We start from the raw sequence: 21,139 nt of genomic DNA, 5'->3' as shown, positions 1-21,139 counted from the left end.
AGGCAGGCAGGGCGCGGAGGAACGGAGACCTGCCGACGTTTGGGGAGGTTTGGGCGCCTCCCCAAACGTCGGCAGGTCTCCGTTCCTCCTGCCGACGTTTGGGGAGGTTTGGGCGCCTCCCCAAACGTCGGCAGGTCTCCGTTCCTCCGCGCAGACCTGCCGACGTTTGGGGAGGTTTGGGCGCCTCCCCAAACCTCCCCAAACGTCGGCAGGTCTCCATTCCTCCTGCCGACGTTTGGGGAGGTTTGGGCGCCTCCCCAAACGTCGGCAGGTCTCCGTTCCTCCGCGCAGACCTGCCGACGTTTGGGGAGGTTTGGGCGCCTCCCCAAACCTCCCCAAACGTCGGCAGGTCTCCGTTCCTCCTGCCGACGTTTGGGGAGGTTTGGGCGCCTCCCCAAACCTCCCCAAACGTCGGCAGGTCTCCGTTCCTCCGCGCAGACTTGCCGACGTTTGGGGAGGTTTGGGCGCCTCCCCAAACGTCGGCAGGTCTCCGTTCCTCCGCGCAGACCTGCCGACGTTTGGGGAGGTTTGGGCGCCTCCCCAAACCTCCCCAAACATCGGCAGGTCTCCGTTCCTCCGCGCAGACCTGCCGACGTTTGGGGAGGTTTGGGCGCCTCCCCAAACCTCCCCAAACATCGGCAGGTCTGCGCGGAGGAACGGAGACCTGCCGACGTTTGGGGAGGCGCCCAAACCTCCCCAAACGTCGGCAGGTCTGTGCGGAGGAACGGAGACCTGCCGACGTTTGGGGAGGCGCCCAAACCTCCCCAAACGGCAGGTCTGCGCGGAGGAACGAAGACCTGCCGATGTTTCGGGAGGCGCCCAAACCTCCCCAAACGTCGGCAGGAGGAACGGAGACCTGCCAACGTTTGGGGAGGTTTGGGGAGGCGCCCAAACCTCCCCAAATGTCGGCAGGTCTGCGCGAAGGAATGGAGACCTGCCGACGTTTGGGGAGGCGCCCAAACCTCCCCAAACGTCGGCAGGAGGAACAGAGACCTGCCGACGTTTGGGGAGGCACCCAAACCTCCCCAAACGTCGGCAGGTCTGCGCGGAGGAACGGAGACCTGCCGACGTTTGGGGAGGTTTGGGGAGGCGCCCAAACCTCCCCAAACGTCGGCAGGTCTCCGTTCCTCCGCGCCCTGCCTGCCTGCTTCTTTCCGCTGCGGAAAGAAGCAGGCAGGCAAGGCGCGGAGGTCCGGAGACCTGCCGACGTTTGGGGAGGTTTGGGGAGGTGCGCGCGCACCTCCCCAAACCTCCCCAAACTTCAGCAGGTCTCCGGATGGCGGTGGCTTGGGAGAGGTGCGCGCGATCCCGGAAGCACCGAAGCCTCGGCCGCGCACAAGTCCTCGGTAAGTTTTTTTGTTGACTGGAGTATAAGCCGAAGTGGAATTTTTCAGCCCAAAAAGTGGGCTGAAAAATTCGGCTTATACTCAAGTATATACGGTAATTACATCAAAAGCCAGTATATGGTTGAAAGTCAAGTACTTCTGAATAGACTCACCCTTCAGTATTTCATGGATCTTTTGTTAGTGTGATAGATATCTATTCTATGTTTCAGTTTCACCAACTCAGTACAAATAGTCCTCAACTTGACTGATCACTTAGTGACCATTTAAAGTTACAATGGACCTACTTGGAAGGTACTTATGACCTGGATTCCAAGTTCAGACAGTCAGCCCTCCCCCCCCCGTGATCATGTGACTTAATATGCTTGTCTTAATATGCTTGTCACTTGACCTAGTCCTCAACTTGACTGATCACTTAGTGACCATTTAAAGTTACAATGGACCTACTTGGAAGGTACTTATGACCTGGATTCAAAGTTCAGACAGTCAGCCCCCCCCCCCCCCGTGATCATGTGACTTAATATGCTTGTCACTTGACCTGGATTTAGAATCATTTGCTGTGTCCCACAATCACATGACCTCATTCTATGACAGTTTTGTGGAAAACCGGCATTTGCATCTGGTTGTGTTTCATTTTTGTTTGTTTACAAAATTGACCCATAGTGTACCATGATTTGCTTAATGACTTGCTTAATAATCATCACAAAAAGTCATAAAATTGGATTGGTCATGTGACTGATCTCCTTTATGGCCATCAAAACTTACAGCCTTAATGGACAGGCTCCATTACAGTCCTAACTTGAGGACTAGCTGTATCTTTTTTTGGTCATATCACAGTATATTGTACAGGTAATCCTCAACTTACAACCACAATTGAGTCCAAAATTTCTGTTGTTAAGCAAGACAACTAAGTGAGTTTTGCCTCATTTTATGACCTTTCTTGCTACCCTTGTTAAGTGAATTGTTGCAGTTATTAAGTTAATCTGGCTTCCCCGTTGACTTTGTTTATCAGACGTTTGCAAAAAGTGATCACATGTCCTCTGGACACTACAACACTCATAAATATCTTTTGCCAAGCATCCAAATTTTGATCACATGACCACAAGGATGCTGCAATGGTTATAAGTGTGAAAAACAGTGGTAAATCACTCTTAGTGCTATTGTAACTTTGGTCACTAAAAGAATGGTTACAAGTCAGGGACTAGCTGTAGTTTATTACAGTTTCCTGGAGTCAGTATCTACATTCACATATATAATATATATTATATATATTATATATTATATAATATACATAGTGTGATACAGAACATAGCTCACTGCATATTGTGTATAAGAAACTTGATTATGCAGTAGGCCTTCATTGTGAATAATTATATCAGGAAAACAAGGTTAAGCTTCATAATGCATGTAGACCTTCATTATTATGAAGAAGTACATCAGGAAACTAGGATTATGTCTAGCTTCTTGTTCCCAAATCTTGGACTATGATTAATCAGAAACAAGATATTTAAACCAACTTTATATATTGCAATGAATTGCAACTTATTTTGAGATGAGTTAACTTTAGTCTTGTAACATGAGCTTTATAGAATTATGTCTTCATTGACAAGAAAGGAGGAGTATGTTAGAGTAATTGAGGTTGTGTACTAGCTTGAATTCATTAATTGCTGTCATAGTTCCAACTGCTTGCTGTATCAATCGCACATCAAGAGGCAATAGCTCTGCATTTAGAGGTATGCAAAAGGTATTGGTTTCATAAAAAGTTCCAGAGAAATCTGAAATGTTTATTTCTCCCTCTCCTCTGAGCTACTTATAGAAGCTGAGGAACAGCTTCTATAAGTAAATCCTCAGGACTGGAATAATTTTTTCCATTCTGCATTTTTTTACATTACTTCACTTTAGCTTTTCCTATGGTTAAATGATTGTGATGGTATAAGTCACGAGTCGGCAACCCGCGGCTCCGGAGCTGCATGCAGCTCTTTGAGCCGTCTCCTGCGGCTCCCAGCCGCCCAGTGCGCGCGCACCTCTTCCAATGGGCAGTGGTGCGCGCGCACCTCTCCAAATGGAGAGTGGCACAGCCCGTTTGGAGAGGTGTGCGCGCACCTCCCCAAACCTTTGAAGAGGTGCGCGCGCACCTCCGCGCGAATGGGCAGCGGTGCCACTCTTTGGGAAAGCTGCCGCGGCATGTTTGCAGGTTGCCGAAAGCGGCAGCTCTGCAAACGGGCCGCGGCAGCTTTCCCAACAAGCGGCGCTGCTGCCCATTCCGAGAGGTGCGCGCGCACCTCTCCGAACGAGCGGAGGTGCGCGTGCACCTCCCCAAACCTTTAGAGAGGTGCGTGCGCACCTCCGCGTGAACGGGCAGCGGCGCCACTCTTTGGGAAAGCTGTCGCGGCACGTTTGCAGGCTGCCGAAGGCGGTAGCTCTGCAAACGGGCCGTCGCCATCGCGCAACCGGGAACCAGTTCCATCACACGTCGTCCTTCCCCAGCGACAGGAAGTTTTCTCGAGTCCCTTGCCGCCGCCACGGCCGCCGCCTCTTCGCAGAAAGAGTCAGAAACATGACTCCCGCTCGGCTGGAGCCCTGGGCTGAATGGAGGCAGGCGATGGCGACCCGTGGTTAAGCGGCCGACGGCGAACGGGTGATGGAAGGCAAACTCGTCAGCTTCTGGGGCGGCTAATGCAGCTGCTGCCGTTGCTCGCTCAAGGACTGGCCGTGCTAGCGCCTCTAATGCTTGGCTGTCAGGTCCCCGACGAGAGGACGGGCAGGCGGTCCCCAGAGGCGCCCCGCTCGACCGTAGGAAGGGAGAGCCTTTGCTCCCGCCGAGGCACCGCCTGACTCGCGCTGACCACAAGAATTGCTTGCTCGGAGTGCGGAACTGAGAGCAGCAGCGCAGCAGACGAGAGAGCTCAGAGACAATAAGGCGAGGCGCCCCTTTGGCGGGAAAGGAGCAAAGCTGGGCCAATCACCAATCAATCAATAGGGAGGGCCTCGCGCCCGCCGGACTCGTCACCAGCACCGCTCTCTCATCCCGCGGGGATGCGTTTCCGCCAGACGGTGCTGTCGGAGACGAGCCAGCAGGCAGCCGGGATTGGAGCTGCGCACCGGACTAAGAGGCCGTTTCGTGAGGCGAGAGGGCGGCGGGAGGGGGGAAGGAGGAGGAGTCCCCAGAAGAGGCAGGCAGGCAGGGCGTGGGCGCGGCAGTCGCTCTCCCGGTTTGGCAAGTTTCCCGGCGGGTGACCGAAGAGCAGCCTGCAACTAGGAGTGCGAGCCGCTGAGGACGGGAGAAGCAGCCGCTCGGGCGCATCAGCGCAATCGAGACGAGCCAGCAGGCAGCTGCCGTGGTGAGGGGCAGCGGCAGGACGGCCTGGCCCAGCGCCTGCAGGACGGCCAGCAGCCCCATGCGCACGCGCAGCAGCAGCCGGCTCAGCAACAGGTCGGAGCGCAGGAGCCGCACCGCCAGGCTGCCCAGGAAAAGGAGCCACACTGAGAGGCTGCACGGCCAGGCCAGCTCCATGAGGGGCAGGGCGGGAAGAGGGACCGGGAGCCCGGGCCGAGCGCGCCTCGGCCGACAGTGAGAGGGAAGCGGCACGTGAGTTCTAAAAAAGAGGCTGTGGGCGGAGCTGCCCCGCCCTGCGCTGAATGGGAGAAGTTCAAGGCCTGGGGGGGGAAGCAGGAGGGGCACCAGCCGTGGCGGGGTGGTGGCTGCCCTCCGGCGCTGCCTGCCGCCCGGGAAACGCTGCGCCTCGGGGGCCGGCAGAAGCGCGGGAGCAGCGGGAGGGCCGGCGGGTAAGTATTTTCCGGTGTATAAGACAAAACCTTCAAAATATTCTTAAAAGTAGGGGGTCGTCTTATACGCCGGGTCGTCTTATACGCCGGAAAATACGGTATTTATCCAAACATAGACCTGAGAGAGATTGGAAGGTCTCTGGTGCCTGCAGTGGGGCACTTTAGGAACAGAAAGTAATGTGCCGTGTGACTGCTTGAAACTCCGTGTGACTCAGGTCTCCATTCGGATAAAAGATGTTTGAGCGGCAGGCTTGAGTTTGTCTGTTCCGTCTGAGTGAAAGGAAACAGGCGCAGAGCAGGATTGCTTTCAATAAGGCTGGCTCTCTCCAAAGGCTTGTTTTCACAGGATTGCTCTCAATAAGAGCAAGGCGTGCTCGCTCCTGAGTCTTGTTTTTATTTTTATTTTATTTAATTCCATTTATATCCCGCCCTTCTCCGAAGACTCAGGGCGGCTTACAAGCTTGTAAGGAAGGGGGTTGAGAAATGGCTTTTTCCGGCGAAAACAAGCCTCCGACCCTGATTTTGGTGGAGTGAGTCAGCTCACTTCCCCAAAGCGTGCATTTACATGCAGATGGAGCTTCCAGTTTCCCCAAGGTCTCTATCCTGGTGAAAATTGTTCCGGCACTGGTGAAAAGGAATTGGGGGCGGGAGCAAACACCACAAGAGTTCAGTCTCCCATTCTCTGCAAAAGAGGATTGGCATCTGAACTTGCGCGATACTATGGGCACCCAGGAGTTTCCATCGACTCTCCTCTCCCTCAAAGGCAGAAACCATGGCAAAGAGGAGACAGATCTTTTCAAGGTAAGTGAGTCTGGCTCAGCAGGAAGGGAAAGGGAAGCATAAAGTATCTTAGTGGGTCGGGGAGGCCTTGGGAGCCTATTCCATCACTAGCCCCCCCCAATAGCCTTCCCCAACCTGAGATACCTCATGTGCACTTAACGAGCAAGGGAGTGATCTTGTTAGAGGTACGAGATTTATTCTACGATTTTGCGACTTGAGTGGAATGGGCAGGCTTCATTATACTTGTAACTCGAGGACTACCTGTATTAAAGGTGGAAAAAATTATGTAGTGATTTATCTTGGTCCTATTTTTTTAACCTTTAAAACCTGCCTTTTAATATATATTAGTTGTATCTTGTTTCTATCTGATTTTAATGTGTTAATGTATTCATATAAATAAATCTATAAATGTGTGGCTATCTAAATTATATGTGACCTGCAAGTATATTAGTGGCCTCATTTGTTTGACACAACTTTTCTACAGATTAGTTTAAATGTTAATACGTTGAAAAACTTTAAAATATGGGAACAACATTTTTAATGTTCCTGAAATTTTTAAATTGTCATTATTTATCCATTTATTTTTAGTAAAGAGTATATATTTCTCAAGAGGCAACTGGACTTTCTTTTTCTTTGAAGACATTTTGCTTCTCATCCAAGAAGCTTCTTCATCTCTGACTGGATGATGGGGAATGGAAGGATTTATATTCCTTGCAGACAGCTGGACATATGTATTCTTTTAGAGAGTCGTTGAGGCCATTTGGAGGTTCACCTGTGTCTTCAGGGTCACCTGAGTAGTGCAAATGTGTGTGGAACCTTCTTGGCTGAAGGATGTTTTCTACCCTGTGTCCCTTCACTGTTGAAGACGCATGCAGGATGTTGGCGATGAGTCTGTGTTGTCTGCATTTCAACTGAAGTGCAAATACAAATGACCAGCTGCCTGCAAGGAATATAAATCCTCCTATTCTCCACCATCCAGTCAGAGCTGAAGAAACTTCTTGGATGAGAAGCAAAACATCTTCAAAGGAAAAACAAAGTCCAGTTGCCTCCTGAAAAAGCACCTTTGGAACAACCAGGACCTGGATGACTGAGAATCTCCATAGACATAAAGAGTATATAAGAAATTTTAAACATGACATTTCATGACACTAATAGTACCATTATTTTTCCTTTAGTATCAGATACTGATGGTGGTGATGGCTTGCAACTCAGAAAGGAGCATGCACTCAAGATTTTTGCTTATATCAATTCTTGGACGCAAAGGTAAGTCTGTTTTTTTAAGTACCCCTTAGTGATGATGCATTTGCATGGATATGTGTTTGTATACAGGCAATCTGAATAGTAAAAGTAGTAAATATGGAGAAGTTGATATAAAAACAATACATTTTGTTTGTTATTTAATTCTGTATTAAACAGATAAATCATTTTGGTTTACATGGTAACTTGCTTGAATTTTGATAGAAGTACAATAGATTTTTTTTTTGGGGGGGAGACTGTTGCATCAGTTTTTCAGTGTGTAGGACACTACACTTTTTTAACTGCTTACAGTAGTGGCCAAAATTGTAGAAACCTTTTGGGAAAAGTACATTTGAGGTTTGATTGCTAATAACACCACTTTTTTGGAGTAGTACCATAAAATTATATATAAATGGAAAGATAATTTAATCAAGAATGTAATACAACAAGGTTTGTTCAATTATCTGTACTCTATGAAAAATTATAGCCAAATAACCAGAAAAAGGAAGCACAACTTGCTTAGGTTGGTATCAGGTAGCTTTCCTTCATCTGATTGTAGCAAGTGAGCATGGGTGTTTAGAGAGCCAATCAGATGTCATCTTGTTTTGACAAGATGAGCCAATCAGATCACAGTAGGATTCAGTTATTGATATCATGTATTGAAGCTGAGAGGAGGACATTTGTCAGTGTGTTATGTGATCACTCGAGGTTGACTCCTGAAGCCTTTTCCAGTAGTAGATATAGCCACAAGGCAGCAGAGGTTTGAAATCAGAGTTTCCCTTCTCCTAGAAGATGGTTCTGCCATTTTATCTGCCGTTGGGGCATAGAGCCCTCTTCCACCTTCAAAAACCACTGATTGTCTTCTCCTGTAACCCTGGAGAGGGGCCCTTACAAGGTGCTACCAGCCGGGTCATGCTGCTTGGTGGCAGCCTGCAGGAACCCTACCGAGGCCACACGAAGAGCGCAGGTGCAGAGCGAGGCCCTGCCCTCCCCAGGGAGTCATTGTGCAGTAACCGGATTGACTTCTGGCGCTGCCTGCTACTAGAAGGCCTGGCCGGATGGAGGCTTCTGACCGAGCCAGCGCACTTCCCCCCCCTGCGGTTCCAAGGACGACTGCCACCAGCTGTGTGGCTGATGCCTTGCAGCCGCCAATCCTACCGTGGGGCAGAGTGCCAGAGCGGGCTCCCTCAACCCCCACCCAAAAGGGTCAAAAACAGAACACAAAGGAGGCAGCGGGTGTGTGTGTGTGTGTGTGTGTGTGTGTGTGTGTGTTTGCCACGTGCATGTGCAATCTGGGCTCTGCGATTTCCCACTGCCCCTGCCGCACCTGGGGGGGGATCGTGGCTGTTTTGGGGTGGGTGGGTGTTGCAGCCAGTTCCTTCCCCCACTCTTGTCCCGAGCAAGATAGGGTGAACTTTCCTCCCACCTGCTCTGCTTTTGCCCAGTTTAGCGTCTCCGCCTGCATTTTCCCCCCTATCTCTGGGGCTACTCCCCTCTTGCTCGCGAGCAAGTGGTGTTTGGAGCGTTTTGAAGAGACGGGGCAGTAAATGAGGGAGTGAGCAAGAGGCCTTTGAAAGAGGTGGTAAGCAAGCAAAAACCAAGAAGCAGAAACTTGGGCATCTCCTGGAGAGTCGGGACTGCTTTCCCTTACTGGAAAGAGCCTCTCCTCCTTCGGCTCCATCCGGCTTTGCAGTCAGTTCGCGACTGGGAACGTGAATCGTTAAAGAATCCCAGCGCTCTAACGGCTTTCCCTGAGAGGCCGGTCCCTCCTCTCAGCTCGGGCAGGTCTGCATGGAGGATCTGGGGAGGCCAGCGTCCCCAGTACCTTCTCTCTCCTCCTCCTTCAGTGGCTGCTGTGGAGGAGCGTGGGTGGTTGTGTCGGGGACAAGTGGGAAGAGCCGGCTCAGTATTTTAGAATGGGACATTGTTAGCAGCGCTCGCTCCATTTGAGATACCGCAAGCGCACTACCATAAAGTTATTTTGCTTGATCGTTGTAATCTCGGCTCTTTTGGAAAATCTTAGGCTTTTGTCTCCGGAAAGGGGTGGGGCTCGGAAACACTAGCACATGTGTTGCTGTAGTTCCTGGTAAAGAGACGCAGCACCTCATTTACCTTCTCAGAGAAGCTGTATCTCCGCTTCTGCTCCATGAGTGGTGAATTACGTGTGGACACAATTGCAAACCGGCTCGTGTTCTACCACCTTTTAAATTGTTAGACCTCGAGGCGCATGTGCCTTGTTGCCTTGGGAGTGACATTGACTTGCCCAAATCTGGGGCCAAAAGAGTACTGAGCCTTATCCTAAAAGTGGTACAATGGGTGAAAAGGTTGAAAAGCCCTGGTTTAGTGGGCCCTATGAAGAAAGGTGCAAATGAATGGGAAAGATTGAAAAGAATTTCAGCCATGATGACATAGTGGTTAGAATGCAGTATTGCAGCCTGACTTTATTCACTGCCAGGAGTCATCCTTTCGAGGCTGGTAGAAATGAGGACCACATTGTTGGGGGCAAAAGCTGGTCCTGTAAACCACTTAGAAGGCTGTAAAGCACTGTGAAGCAGTATATATGTCTTAACTGCTATTGCTAATATAGGTCTACCTGTGTGGTACTGGACATAATCCATATTATTTAAAGATACACAGTTTAATGTTAATAGTTTTTGAAATACCAAGGATTTGAATTCTGTTTGTATATCTGCCTTATTTAAAATCATAAATACAAAAATTAAGAATCCTTAAATTAAGAGATATAAATTTGTAATGCCAGATTTTATGAGTATGTAGTTCAGTAACATGTAGCCCTATAGAAACTGCTGAACTCACAACTCCCCTCACTCAGTAGTGAGGGATGCAGGAAAATGTAGTTCAGCAAAATCAGAAGAACCCCATGTTATTCATCTATAATCTAATGTAGTTAGCACAGTTATTTGAGAATTCTGAATTTTAATTTTTATTTACCTTTCTTTAAACAGGCAATGTCTATGCTGTTTCAAGGAATATAAGCATTTGGAGATTTTCAATCAAGTTGTGTGTGCACTTATAAATCTAGTGATTGCTCAAGTACAGGCTCTTCGGGACCAGCTGTGTAAACATTGCACTATTAACTTAGGTTCAACATGGCAAGACGAAAATAATGCCTCTGATGAGCCACTGAATGTAGAAAGAGCAACTCGTGGAGAAGAAGAGGACGAAGATAGACACAAAACTACAGAAGAAAAAATAGATTCTGGGAGAACTTGTATCCTGACAGAAGAAGAATCTGCAGAAAGTTCTGATGCCTTTAGTATATGGAGCACTGAGGAGAAGGAAAAACTCTTGCTTTGTGTTGCAAAAATCTTTCAGATCCAGTTTCCTCTGTATACTGCCTACAAGCATAATACACATCCCACAATAGAGGTACATGTTATCCAGACTGAGAGTTTTTTGTGAAAATGAACTAAAAGTTAGCTTTAATTCTTGAGTGTTATAAAATCTGACAATAATATTAAGTATCCTATTCTTTGGAGTATATTCAGCATCTGAAAATTTTCTGCAGTTGTTCTTAGATACAAGTAGCATTTTAATAGGAAATATATATATAGCAGGAGAAATGAAAATAGGTAGTTTGAATGGAACAAATTATGTTTGAAGTCATAATTACATTTTTACTATAATATATCAAGTAGTAAAATTAGCTGCACTTTGCTCTGATAATTTTTTTAATGCCTAAAGTTGTACCAAAATCTACATATTGGTGGGGTGTATACACACACACACATGCACGCACGAACACAGACACACACCATTCATTTGGGTCAAATGATACAACAGATCAGTGATTCATAAGGAACCCTTAAAATATACATGCTTTAGTCATTCTACCACATTTTTAATTATAGTATCAGTAATAATAATTTCTTAAATTTATATGCTGCCTAATTTCCAGCAACTCTGGACAGCTTTACTAATATAAAGTGTTACTGTTTGGCAATAATTCTTGTCCCTACTTTCAGTTCTATTAGAAGATCAGATCTAGGCTTGCACAGCTTGGGATTCAAATAAATAGTGGAGACAGATATTTGAACACTTGGAAACAGAGATAGGTCATTTTTTCAGTAATAAGTAATTGCACAATTCTGATTCTTTGGGGTATTGAAGAAAATCCCCGTGTTTCAACTAGTTAAAGGGATGGTACACATAATGCTTATTTTTATTCATCAAACTTCTACATCACCATTGTCACTTAAGTGACTGGGTGATTTACAAATAAAAACCATGAAAAGTGACAAAATTAAAAAGTATTAAAACCAGAGTTAAAAAAGTTATGAGTTGCAGAGGTTAAAAAAGTTGTAAAAAGCAGACAAAGTGCCCTCCAGCCACCAACTGCCCCCAGGATTGCATGCCAGTTGACAAAGAGTCAGGTCTTGACACTTTTCTGGAAAGTTGAAAGACGGGGGCCTACCTTGCCTCTGGGAACAAGATATTCCATAAGGCAGGGGCAACATCAAAGAATGCTCTCTTCTTAGACTCCACCAGTCATAATTCTTTAGCCGACTGGGTCTGCAATATATTCCCTCTGCTTGATCAAGTGGAGCAGGTTGATGAAATGCAGACAAAGCAATTCTCAGATGGCCTGGTGACCATGCCATGAAAGGCTTTAAAGGTGATAATTAAACTTTGAGTTGAACCCAGAAGTAGATTGTCACCCAGGGCAGCTTGTGTAACAGAAATGTTACATATGCCCTGTGGGAGCACCCCAAACAACTCATACTGCCACATTCTGCACCAACTGTAGCTTCTGGATATTCTTCAATGGTAGCCCCATGTGGACCATGTTGCAGTAGTCCATATGGGAGATGACCAAGTCATGTATGATGGAAAAAATAACCTTTTGATCTAGGACAAGGTGCATTTGGCACACAACACGAAGTTGAACAAAGGCAGGAATAAGGGTCATAGTCCAGAAGGACCCCCAGATTACACACCAGAGCTGTCTGTGGCAGTGTAACCCTATTCAAACCCAAAGATGACAAACCTTCAGATAAAGAAGAGGTCCCTACCTACAATTACTCTGTCTTAATGAGGTTCAACTGAAGCTTGCTATTCTCTGCCCAAGCCCCACAGCCTCCAGCCACCACAAAAGAGCATCCACAGCATCACTTAGTCGAAATGTACAACTAAGTATCATATGCATACTTATATCTTATTCCATAGCAACTCAGTGGCTTCATTAGAAAGAAGTGGAGAGAGCACTGAGGCCTACTGCCCCCCACCAAGAAGTGGCCGTGGTCTGGACCTCTTGCTCACTATCATTGTAGGGACCTCTTGCTCCCTATTAATGTAGAGGAAGAAGGTGAACCAGCACAAAACTTTGCCCCCATCCCCAGGTCTCAAAGCCATAGGTCTCAAAAGGATACCAGATTTGATGGTATCAAAGGTCATTGAGAGGTCAAGAAGAGCCAGGATGGATGTACTTTATATCCTGCTCCTGCCAGAGTTTATCCAGAAGTGTGACCAATAACATTTCTGTCCCATATTCAATCTGAAACTTAACTGGAAGGGATCCAGATAATCTATCTCATCCAGAACCCACTGAAGCTGTAGCACAACCACCTTCTCATCTACTTCCCATAGAAAGGAGGGGTGGGAGACTGGACAAAAATTATCCAGAACAGTGGGGTCAGAATAACTGAATAACAGAGTTGGAAGGGACCTTGGAGGTCTTCTAGTCCAACCCCCTGCTCAGACAGGAAACACCCTATACCATTTCAGACAAATGTCCAGTGTCTTCCTAAAAACTTCCAATGTTGAAGCATTCACAACTTCTGGAGGCAAGTTGTTCCACTGGATAATTGTTCTGACAGTCAGGAAATTTCTCCTTAGTTGCTTCTCCTTGATTAATTTCCATCCACCACTTCTTGTTCTGCCTTCAGGCCCTTTGGAGAATATCTTGACTCCCTCTTTTTTGTGGCAATCCCTGAGATATTGGAACACTGCTATCATGTCACCCCTCACCCTTCTCTTCATTAAACTACACATACCCAATTCCAGCAACTGTTCTTTATATGTTTTAGCCTTCAGTCCCCTAATCATCTTTGTTGCTCTTCTCTGCACTCTTTCTAGAATGTTGACATCTTTTTTACATCGTGGTGACCAAAACTGGATGCAGTATTCCAAGTGTGGCCTTACCAGGGGATTATAAAGACGTATTAGCACTTCACATGATCTTGATTCTATCCCTGTGTTAATGCAGCCTAGAATTCTGTTGGCTTTTTTTGGTAGCTGCAGGACACTGCTGGCTCATATTAAATGATTGTTCACTAGGACTCCAAGATCCCTCTTACTGTTACTACTATTGAACCAGATACCACCTATACTATACCTGTGCATTTGGTTTTTCTTGCCTAAACGTAGAAGCTTACTTTTTTCACCATTGAATTTCATTTTGTTAGATAGCACCCAATATTCAAGTCTGTCAAGATCCTCCTGTATCTTAAGCCTACCTTATGGAGTATTGGCTATTCCTGCCAGCTTGGTATCGTCTGCAAATTTGATGAGTTCCCCATCTATCCCCTCATCTAAATCATTGATGAAGGTATTGAAGAGTACTGGGCCTAAGACAGAGCCTTGGAGTACTCACTGCATACTTCCCTCCATGTAGATGTAGTTCCATTGAAGACTACACGTTGAGTGAAGTTGGTCAGCCAGCTACCAATCCATCTAGTGCGGATGGTGTCTAACTCATATTTTTCTATCTTATCAAGTAGTAGGTTGTGGTCCAGCAATAGCTTCTTGAGAATTGGGCATGCTAGCACTTTAAATAGTGCCAAAAGCACCACATCTGCCAATCATAAATTAATCATTGTTTGAACCCATTCACATGTCATCTTGACTAACCAGGAGGGGCATGGATCTGATTCATTGGTGGCCATGCTTACAGTCCCAAGAACTCTCTACTTCCTTGGGTCCAACAGGAACAAACTGTTTCCAGATAACTGTCTCCAAAAGACCTGCACCCCCATTGACCTCCAACTGAGAATGAATCTGAGCAATTTTACCTGTTAAGTGAACTGAACGGGGGCCACCAGGCAATTCTCTGTGGATAAAATAAGAGTGGAGAAATATTGATGTTTTGCCACTGTTACCACCATGAGTTGGCCTTAATAGAAGCCTTCATGATTAATTGGATTCATCCCTTGTCTTTCTCCACTGGTGCTCTCTTGACCCTTTTAAGCTCCTTCAATTCCTCTGTAAATAAACTGGAGTGCTGGGAGCGATGGGCCAAGAGAGGTGGCATGGGCATTATCCTGTTCCAGGTAGTGGCCAAAGTCTCATCAGGACCATGCAGCAGAGTTTCAGGTAAAGCCCTCAGTTCCTTTTGGAATTCCAGTGAGTCCATTGGGACAGACTTATTGAATAAGTCTTATTCCTGCAGAATGGAGTAGCATAAAAGTCATCAGCATGATTTGACCCCGACATTCAGATCACATTGCCATTGCTCTAAGAACAAAACAGATGTGTGATTACTTTTCAGTGGGCCGTGAGTAACCTAGATTTAAGCCCATGATTGTCAGTGACCATGAGCTTCTGAGCCAGCGCTAGGGATAGCAAATTAAGCCACCCCCCCAAGGCCATAGCCAACTCCATGATGACCTACAGCAGCTGAGGCAGAGAGGTTCTGCACAGCAGTAATAGTAATTTCAATTGATCCATGTCCCTGTCTTCAGAAACAGGATTTCATAACTGGCAAATCTTCAGATAACAATTGCTAGCCCCTCCCCCCTTGCTTTGAGGTCCCGGCTGGTATCATACCCTAAAGCCATCCAGACACGTTTTAGAAAGGGGACTCAACCTGGGTCTAGCCAGGTCTCAATAATATATGGCAGGTTGACTTGCTTCTCACTGATGAGATTGCAAATAAGCTAAGCTTTGTTATTAACCAACCTGGTATTAAGCAATAGCTGAAAGCCTTGGTCTGCTGATTAAGACCTGGGCATGAATACAGAAGAGAAAATAGGGCACCATCACCAACAACCACGAATGTCTTCACCAGGACATCCTCTGTCTCCATCAAAAAGTCCATGCCTATCATCGTCTGAATAATTTGACCTGCTTCAAGCTTCCCAGAGTTTTCATTCCAACTCCAACCTATTGGCTCCCTGGGTTAGTGGTGAGACTGCATGGTGCTTTCACCCCTCAGCATAATTGGGAGCCCTAGTTGCTAACTCCATCACATTCAAATATATGGATAGATAGATAGATAGACAGACAGACAGACAGACAAGATGATAAGATAAGAGGATTCATTGGAGAAGACCCTGATGTTGGGAAGGATTGAAGGCACAAGGATAAGGAAACAGCAGAGATAAGATGGTTAGATAATATGAATTTGGGCAAATTCTGGAGGAAAGAGGCACCTGGCATGCTTTGGGCCATGGGATTGTGAAGAGTCGAACACAAGTTAGCAATTGAACAACAACATATTATTCATACACACACATACACATGTGTATATATATGTATTTGTAGATATATACATATACACACATACACATATATATACCCACAGGGCTTTTTTTCTCATAGAACGCTCAGAACGGATTTCCGGCATCTTTTGGATGGAACCTTGTAGGGTAGGCAAGGCGGGTTGTATGACGTGTGAGTTCTGGCACCTTTTTCTTTTACAAAAAAAGCACTGTATATACATATATACATACATACACATTATGTATATATATGATTATCATGCTTTTTTACCTACTGTACTGTGTATAAACGAGTCCTGTATTTTCTTATATTTGACCATATAATGCCTATGTTTATAGGCAGTCTGCTAATAGCGCAATCAGGTTTTTGAGTAAATGGAGTCATACATTTATCTTTCTAGTGTGGCAATGTCAGTCTAAGCTTTAAGATCACAGACAATCCTTTTATGTTTATGTTGTCCAGTTGACAAATTTAATGTACAAGATAATGTAATTCTAGAACATTTTGTTGGAGATGCCATAAGGAAACATTTAAAATGTGTCCATTTAAAACATGGAGTATATTCTTACCATGTCCTATACCTAAGCTTGGGGAGAAAGTAGTGGACCATATAAATGTGTCTGCAACAAAAGCTAAATTTTTCAGAGTACAGGTGGTCCTTGACTTACAACCACAACTGAGACCAAAATTTCTGTTGCTAAGTAAAACATTTCTTAAGATAGTAGCATAGTTAAGTGAATCTGACTTCCCCATTGACTTTGCTTGTCAGAAGGTCACAAAAGGTGATTACATGATCCCGGGGCACTGCAACTGTCATAAATATGAGTCGGTTGCCAAGTGTCTGAATTTTGATCATATGACCATGGGGATGCCACAATGATTGTAAGTGTGAAAAATGGTCATAAGTTACTTTTTTCAGTGCCATTGTAACTTTGAATGATCACTAAATGAACTATTGTAAGTCAAGGGATACTGGTATATTTTCTTGAATTATACGTATATTTATTTATTTATTTTTTATTTAATCCTATTTATATCCCGCCCTTCTCTGAAGACTCAGGGCGGCTTACAATTTAAAGCACAAATCAATGTGCTTAGCAATAGCCTTCATTCTATGTATATGCCTGCTTATTAGGGTTTTCGCCCCCCCCCCCCAAGCGGCATTATTACAAAGTCAGCTTATTGCCCCCAACAATCTGGGTCCTCATTTTACCTACCTCGGAAGGATGGAAGGCTGAGTCAACCTTGAGCCTGTTGGGATGCGAACCTGCACTAATTGCAGGGAGCTGGTGTTACTTAAGAAGGCATTAGCCCACTGCTCCACCAAGGCTAACTTAATATATGTCTGAAACCTTTGTTAATCACAGATAGCAGTGTGACAGGAACAGTTCTGGATTTATGCCAACTATGATCTGTAGAAATAGACCAACATCAAACCATAGCTTTGATTTGGCTTTTTGATCCTAACCACTATTAACATTAAAAAAGAGAAAACAGTGATGAACTTGAGAGTGACTAATATTGACTCATGGCTTTACAAATGATACATTACTTTTAAGACAGTTGTAAATATAATTGTTATGTCAGTTTTGATTAACGTTCAAGTACAGTAATTTATGAAGGGTCGCGGTGGCTCAGTGGGTTAGGACACTGAGCTTGTCGATCAGAAGGTCGGCAGTTTGGCGGGTCGAATCCCAAGTGCCGCGTAACAGAGTGAGCGCCTGTTACTCATCCCAGCTTCTGCCAACCTAGCAGTTCGAAAGCACGTAAAAATGCAAGTAGAAAAATAGGGACCACTACGGTGGGAAGGTAACAGCGTTCCGTGCGCCTTTGGCGTCTAGTCATGCCGGCCACATGACCATGGAGGCGTCCTCGGACAAGTGCTGGCTCTTCGGCTTTGAAACGGAGATGAGCACCGGCCCCTAGAGTTGGAAACGACTAGCACGTATGTGCGGGGGAACCTTTACCTTTACCTTTACAGTAATTTATATTTTTAAAGCAATGAGTATGTCTTCTTTTCCATCAGTAGAACTGGACTTCAACATTTAGTGCAAGATAACCAGTGCTGTGAAATAATGTGACTTTTTTTTACAGTTGCCCTTGAAGACATTGTTATACTATCCCTGAAATAGGTTTAAATCCTAGTTTCAGTGGGATTTGTTTCCTTATGTGGGTAACTAGTAAGCTGAATAATTTACTAGTTTGGACAATATATACAACTTGAAATGCTATATTTTTGCTGATCCTAGATGAGAGATAAAGAGAGAACAGAGTAAGGGAATAATTGTATTTTGGATTTTATTTCTTGATAATTATTTTCTTCATATTTGCCTTAAATTTTTATCTATTTGATACATTCATAATTAAATAATTTATGCTTTTTTAAACAGGATATTTCAGCACAAGAAAGCAATATATTAGGGGCATTCTGTGACATGAATGTAAGTTTTCAATTTCAATTTAAAAATGCACAGCTTCAAAAATTATAATTTTGTTCATGAAATCATTCTAGTGGTTTATGTATTATCCTGAATTCAGTTCAGATAAAAGCTCATGTTGTCACTGAGCTATAATCCTTTATAGATGATTAAAATTAGCATACTCAATATAGATTGGGTTTATGTATTGTAAAAGCCAGAATGTAGTTTTGATAATACATGAACTCACTTATTGTGGTCTAAATCATATTTTTTACTTTAACAGAATATCTTAATGAGTGCTATATAAATCTGTATACTGCCTTACATTTTGGGGTTCAATCTGCATGATATCTGTTGGATTGTTAGCATCTTGCACCACTATATGGCTACATAAGCTATTCTGGCAGGCTCATAACAGATTAAAAACAATCCAATAAAAATAGGTTAAAAACAATATAAAAACTATACAGAACCAATTTAAAAGAACTTATACTCTTATGCTATGTTTTGACTACCGGATGAATAAACAAGTATAGCTTCACTCTTTTATTGTGTATAGACTGAATAATTGTGACTATATCACAATTATGTTCAGCTTAATATGCAAAGTTCTATGTTATATAGAGTTGAAGGGCCCAATCTTCAAAGACGAATTTTAAAAATTACATAAAAGGGGTATGCTCAACTTCTTCAGGAACTTCAAAGAGTTCAGCATTGATATATAAACCTAAATACATGCAGAGGGATATGAAATGTGAAACTACAGAAGTTTCATATGTAGTATTTCACAGCATTACATAGATTTAATTTTAACACTTAGGTCAAAATCAGTACATTGAATTGTCCTAGGAAAAATGGATCTTATACAAATCCTGAAATCTTGCTTCAGTGTTTATGAAGATAAGATTTCAAAATGGCATGTAGGGGTATAATTATTTTGAATGAGAAAGGTATATGTGAATTTTTTTAAAAAACTGCTTTTATTTCTGTAGGATGTAGAAGTACCATTGCACTTGCTTCGCTATGTTTGCTTATTTTGTGGAAAAAATGGCCTATCCCTCATGAAGGACTGTTTTGAATATGGAACTCCTGAAACATTACCATTTCTTGTAGCACATGCATTTATCACTGTGGTTTCTAATGTAAGTATATGTCTACAGTTCTCTTAATTTTAATAATGCAAGATGGAATAAAAAAAGTCTCCACCAAGACTTGACTTCAACTAACTTGAATCAAATCTAGAAGCTATGTCCTTTGTTTAAATCTGTTGCATTATTTATATTGTAATTCATTGTAATACTATTATTAAATGACAAAAATTGCTCCTTTTAAAAATTGGGGATAACTTTGCTATTAAAATTGTAGATGCAGAAAAACATTCAGAAATTTGCACGATCTGTTCTATTTTCCATAACTTTCCACAATTATTTTTGAGTTCTGGTCAAGATGGATCCTATTTAAGAGAGGGGGTAATAGATAACAGTTGTCTCTAATGTGGAAGTGATCACATCAGTTTGGTTAATTAACATTGACAGATATTGCTTTATTATTGCTAAACTTCTAATTTCTGTTTGCTTCTTTTTTATAGTTCTAAGTAAACCAAAATTTTAAAATCCATGTATTTTCCAGAAATTGCTATTCCAGTGACTTAACAAAAAACAGTTTGTACTCTTTTTTTCCTGTTTATGCTAAATTGGAGGAGTAAAGTAGCAGACAAGCTCAACTTACTGAGAAGGATAACTCCAAATGAACTTAGAACATAGAATAATAGAGCTGGAAAGTACTTTAGGGTTCTTCTAGTCCAGGGGTCGGCAACCTCGGCTCTTTTATGACTCGTGGACTTCAACTCCCAGAATTCCTGAGCCAGCTATGCTGGCTCAGGAATTCTGGGAGTTGAAGTCCACGAGTCATAAAAGAGCCGAGGTTGCCGACCCCTGTTCTAGTCCAATCCCCTGCTTGAGCAGGAGACTGCATACCATTTCAGATAAGTGGTTATCCAGTCTCTGTTTGAAAGCCTTGAGTGATGGAGTATCCACAACTTCAGAGGGCAAGCTATTCCATTAGTTGATTGCTCTCACCCTTAGGAAATTTTTTGCTAGTTCTAGGTTGTTTCTCTCCTTGGTTAGTTTCTATCCATTGTTTTTTTTGTCTTGCCTTTTGTTGCTTTGGAAAATAGTTTAACCCTCACGTCTTTGTAGGAGCCCCTTATTAGTGGTTGCTTCTGACTAACTCTTGCCTTACATGAGTTCTATATTGCCAACAATTGCTGCCTTTCAGTTTGTCTTCATAGTGAAGAGATTTAGTGAAATACAGTTTTCATGCAGAATGCATCTTTTTGTGTGTGCTGTTCATAAAGCAGTGTGACCAGTACCCTATGCATGGGCTAATAGAACTTTCCTTTTTAATAAATAAGGGCCTCTCAAAAATAAATTTGCATTGAACAGATTTGGTGTATATCATTTGAGAGTCTTTCGTTTGCTCAGTAATGCTGTCTCTTATATTTCATGATTACTGAAACTTCCAGAATAACTGTGGCCTGTTAAATATCATTCTGGAAGTTTTTAACAGACCGTGTCCTGATAAATGTCATTCTGGAAGTGTCTGAATCCAGCACTCCTGCACTTCTTAACAAACTAAACCTGCTCTAAGACTGGTGAAGACTGTGAAAGAAATTAAATGTTAATTTGAGAATCTTCCCTCCACTCAACACTATAATAGTGCTGAATCTAAAGAAGAAATTTTAATACTATCTGATATATATCATCCATAGTAGGTTTGAGCCTGTTTCATTTTTATCTATTATCTGAACATTTGATCTCAGTGTGCCTTTTTATATACCTTTTTATAGAGCCACATTACTTTAAAAAGGTAAAGGTTCCCCCGCACATGCGTGCTAGTCGTTTCCGACTCTAAGGGCTAGTGCTCATCTCCGTTTCAAAGCTGAAGAGCCAGCATTACTTTAGTGGCTTGCAAAAGAGTGCATCTTCAACTATGTATCAGTTCTCAAAAGTTCTGTCATTAGGACAGAAAAAGATAAGAGACGGCATTACTGAGCAAACAAAAGACTGAGGGTGAAGATTCTTTATCCGAGCTTGTGGGTTTCCAAAAGTTTCG

The 21,139-nt window shown here is 43.9% G+C and overlaps 1 protein-coding gene across 2 annotated transcripts in view; it reads left to right on the top strand.

Annotated features, from left to right (window-relative positions):
* Positions 1-21,139, top strand: part of USP34 (ubiquitin specific peptidase 34) — a 152,890-nt gene that overhangs the window by 16,616 nt on the left and 115,135 nt on the right. For both annotated transcript variants that reach the window (XM_083348413.1, XM_083348412.1), the window contains exons 2-5: positions 7,085-7,172; positions 10,112-10,535; positions 17,996-18,046; positions 19,018-19,167. In XM_083348413.1, coding sequence (XP_083204539.1) covers positions 7,085-7,172; positions 10,112-10,535; positions 17,996-18,046; positions 19,018-19,167 — 713 coding nt within the window. The remainder of the gene's footprint in view (positions 1-7,084; positions 7,173-10,111; positions 10,536-17,995; positions 18,047-19,017; positions 19,168-21,139) is intronic.

Source organism: Vipera ursinii, assembly GCF_947247035.1.
Source record: "Vipera ursinii genome assembly, chromosome: 1".
In the NCBI taxonomy this organism is placed as follows: Eukaryota; Metazoa; Chordata; class Lepidosauria; order Squamata; family Viperidae; genus Vipera; species Vipera ursinii.
Note: the sequence above shows the minus strand (reverse complement) of the source record. Positions and strands in the feature narration are given on the sequence as shown.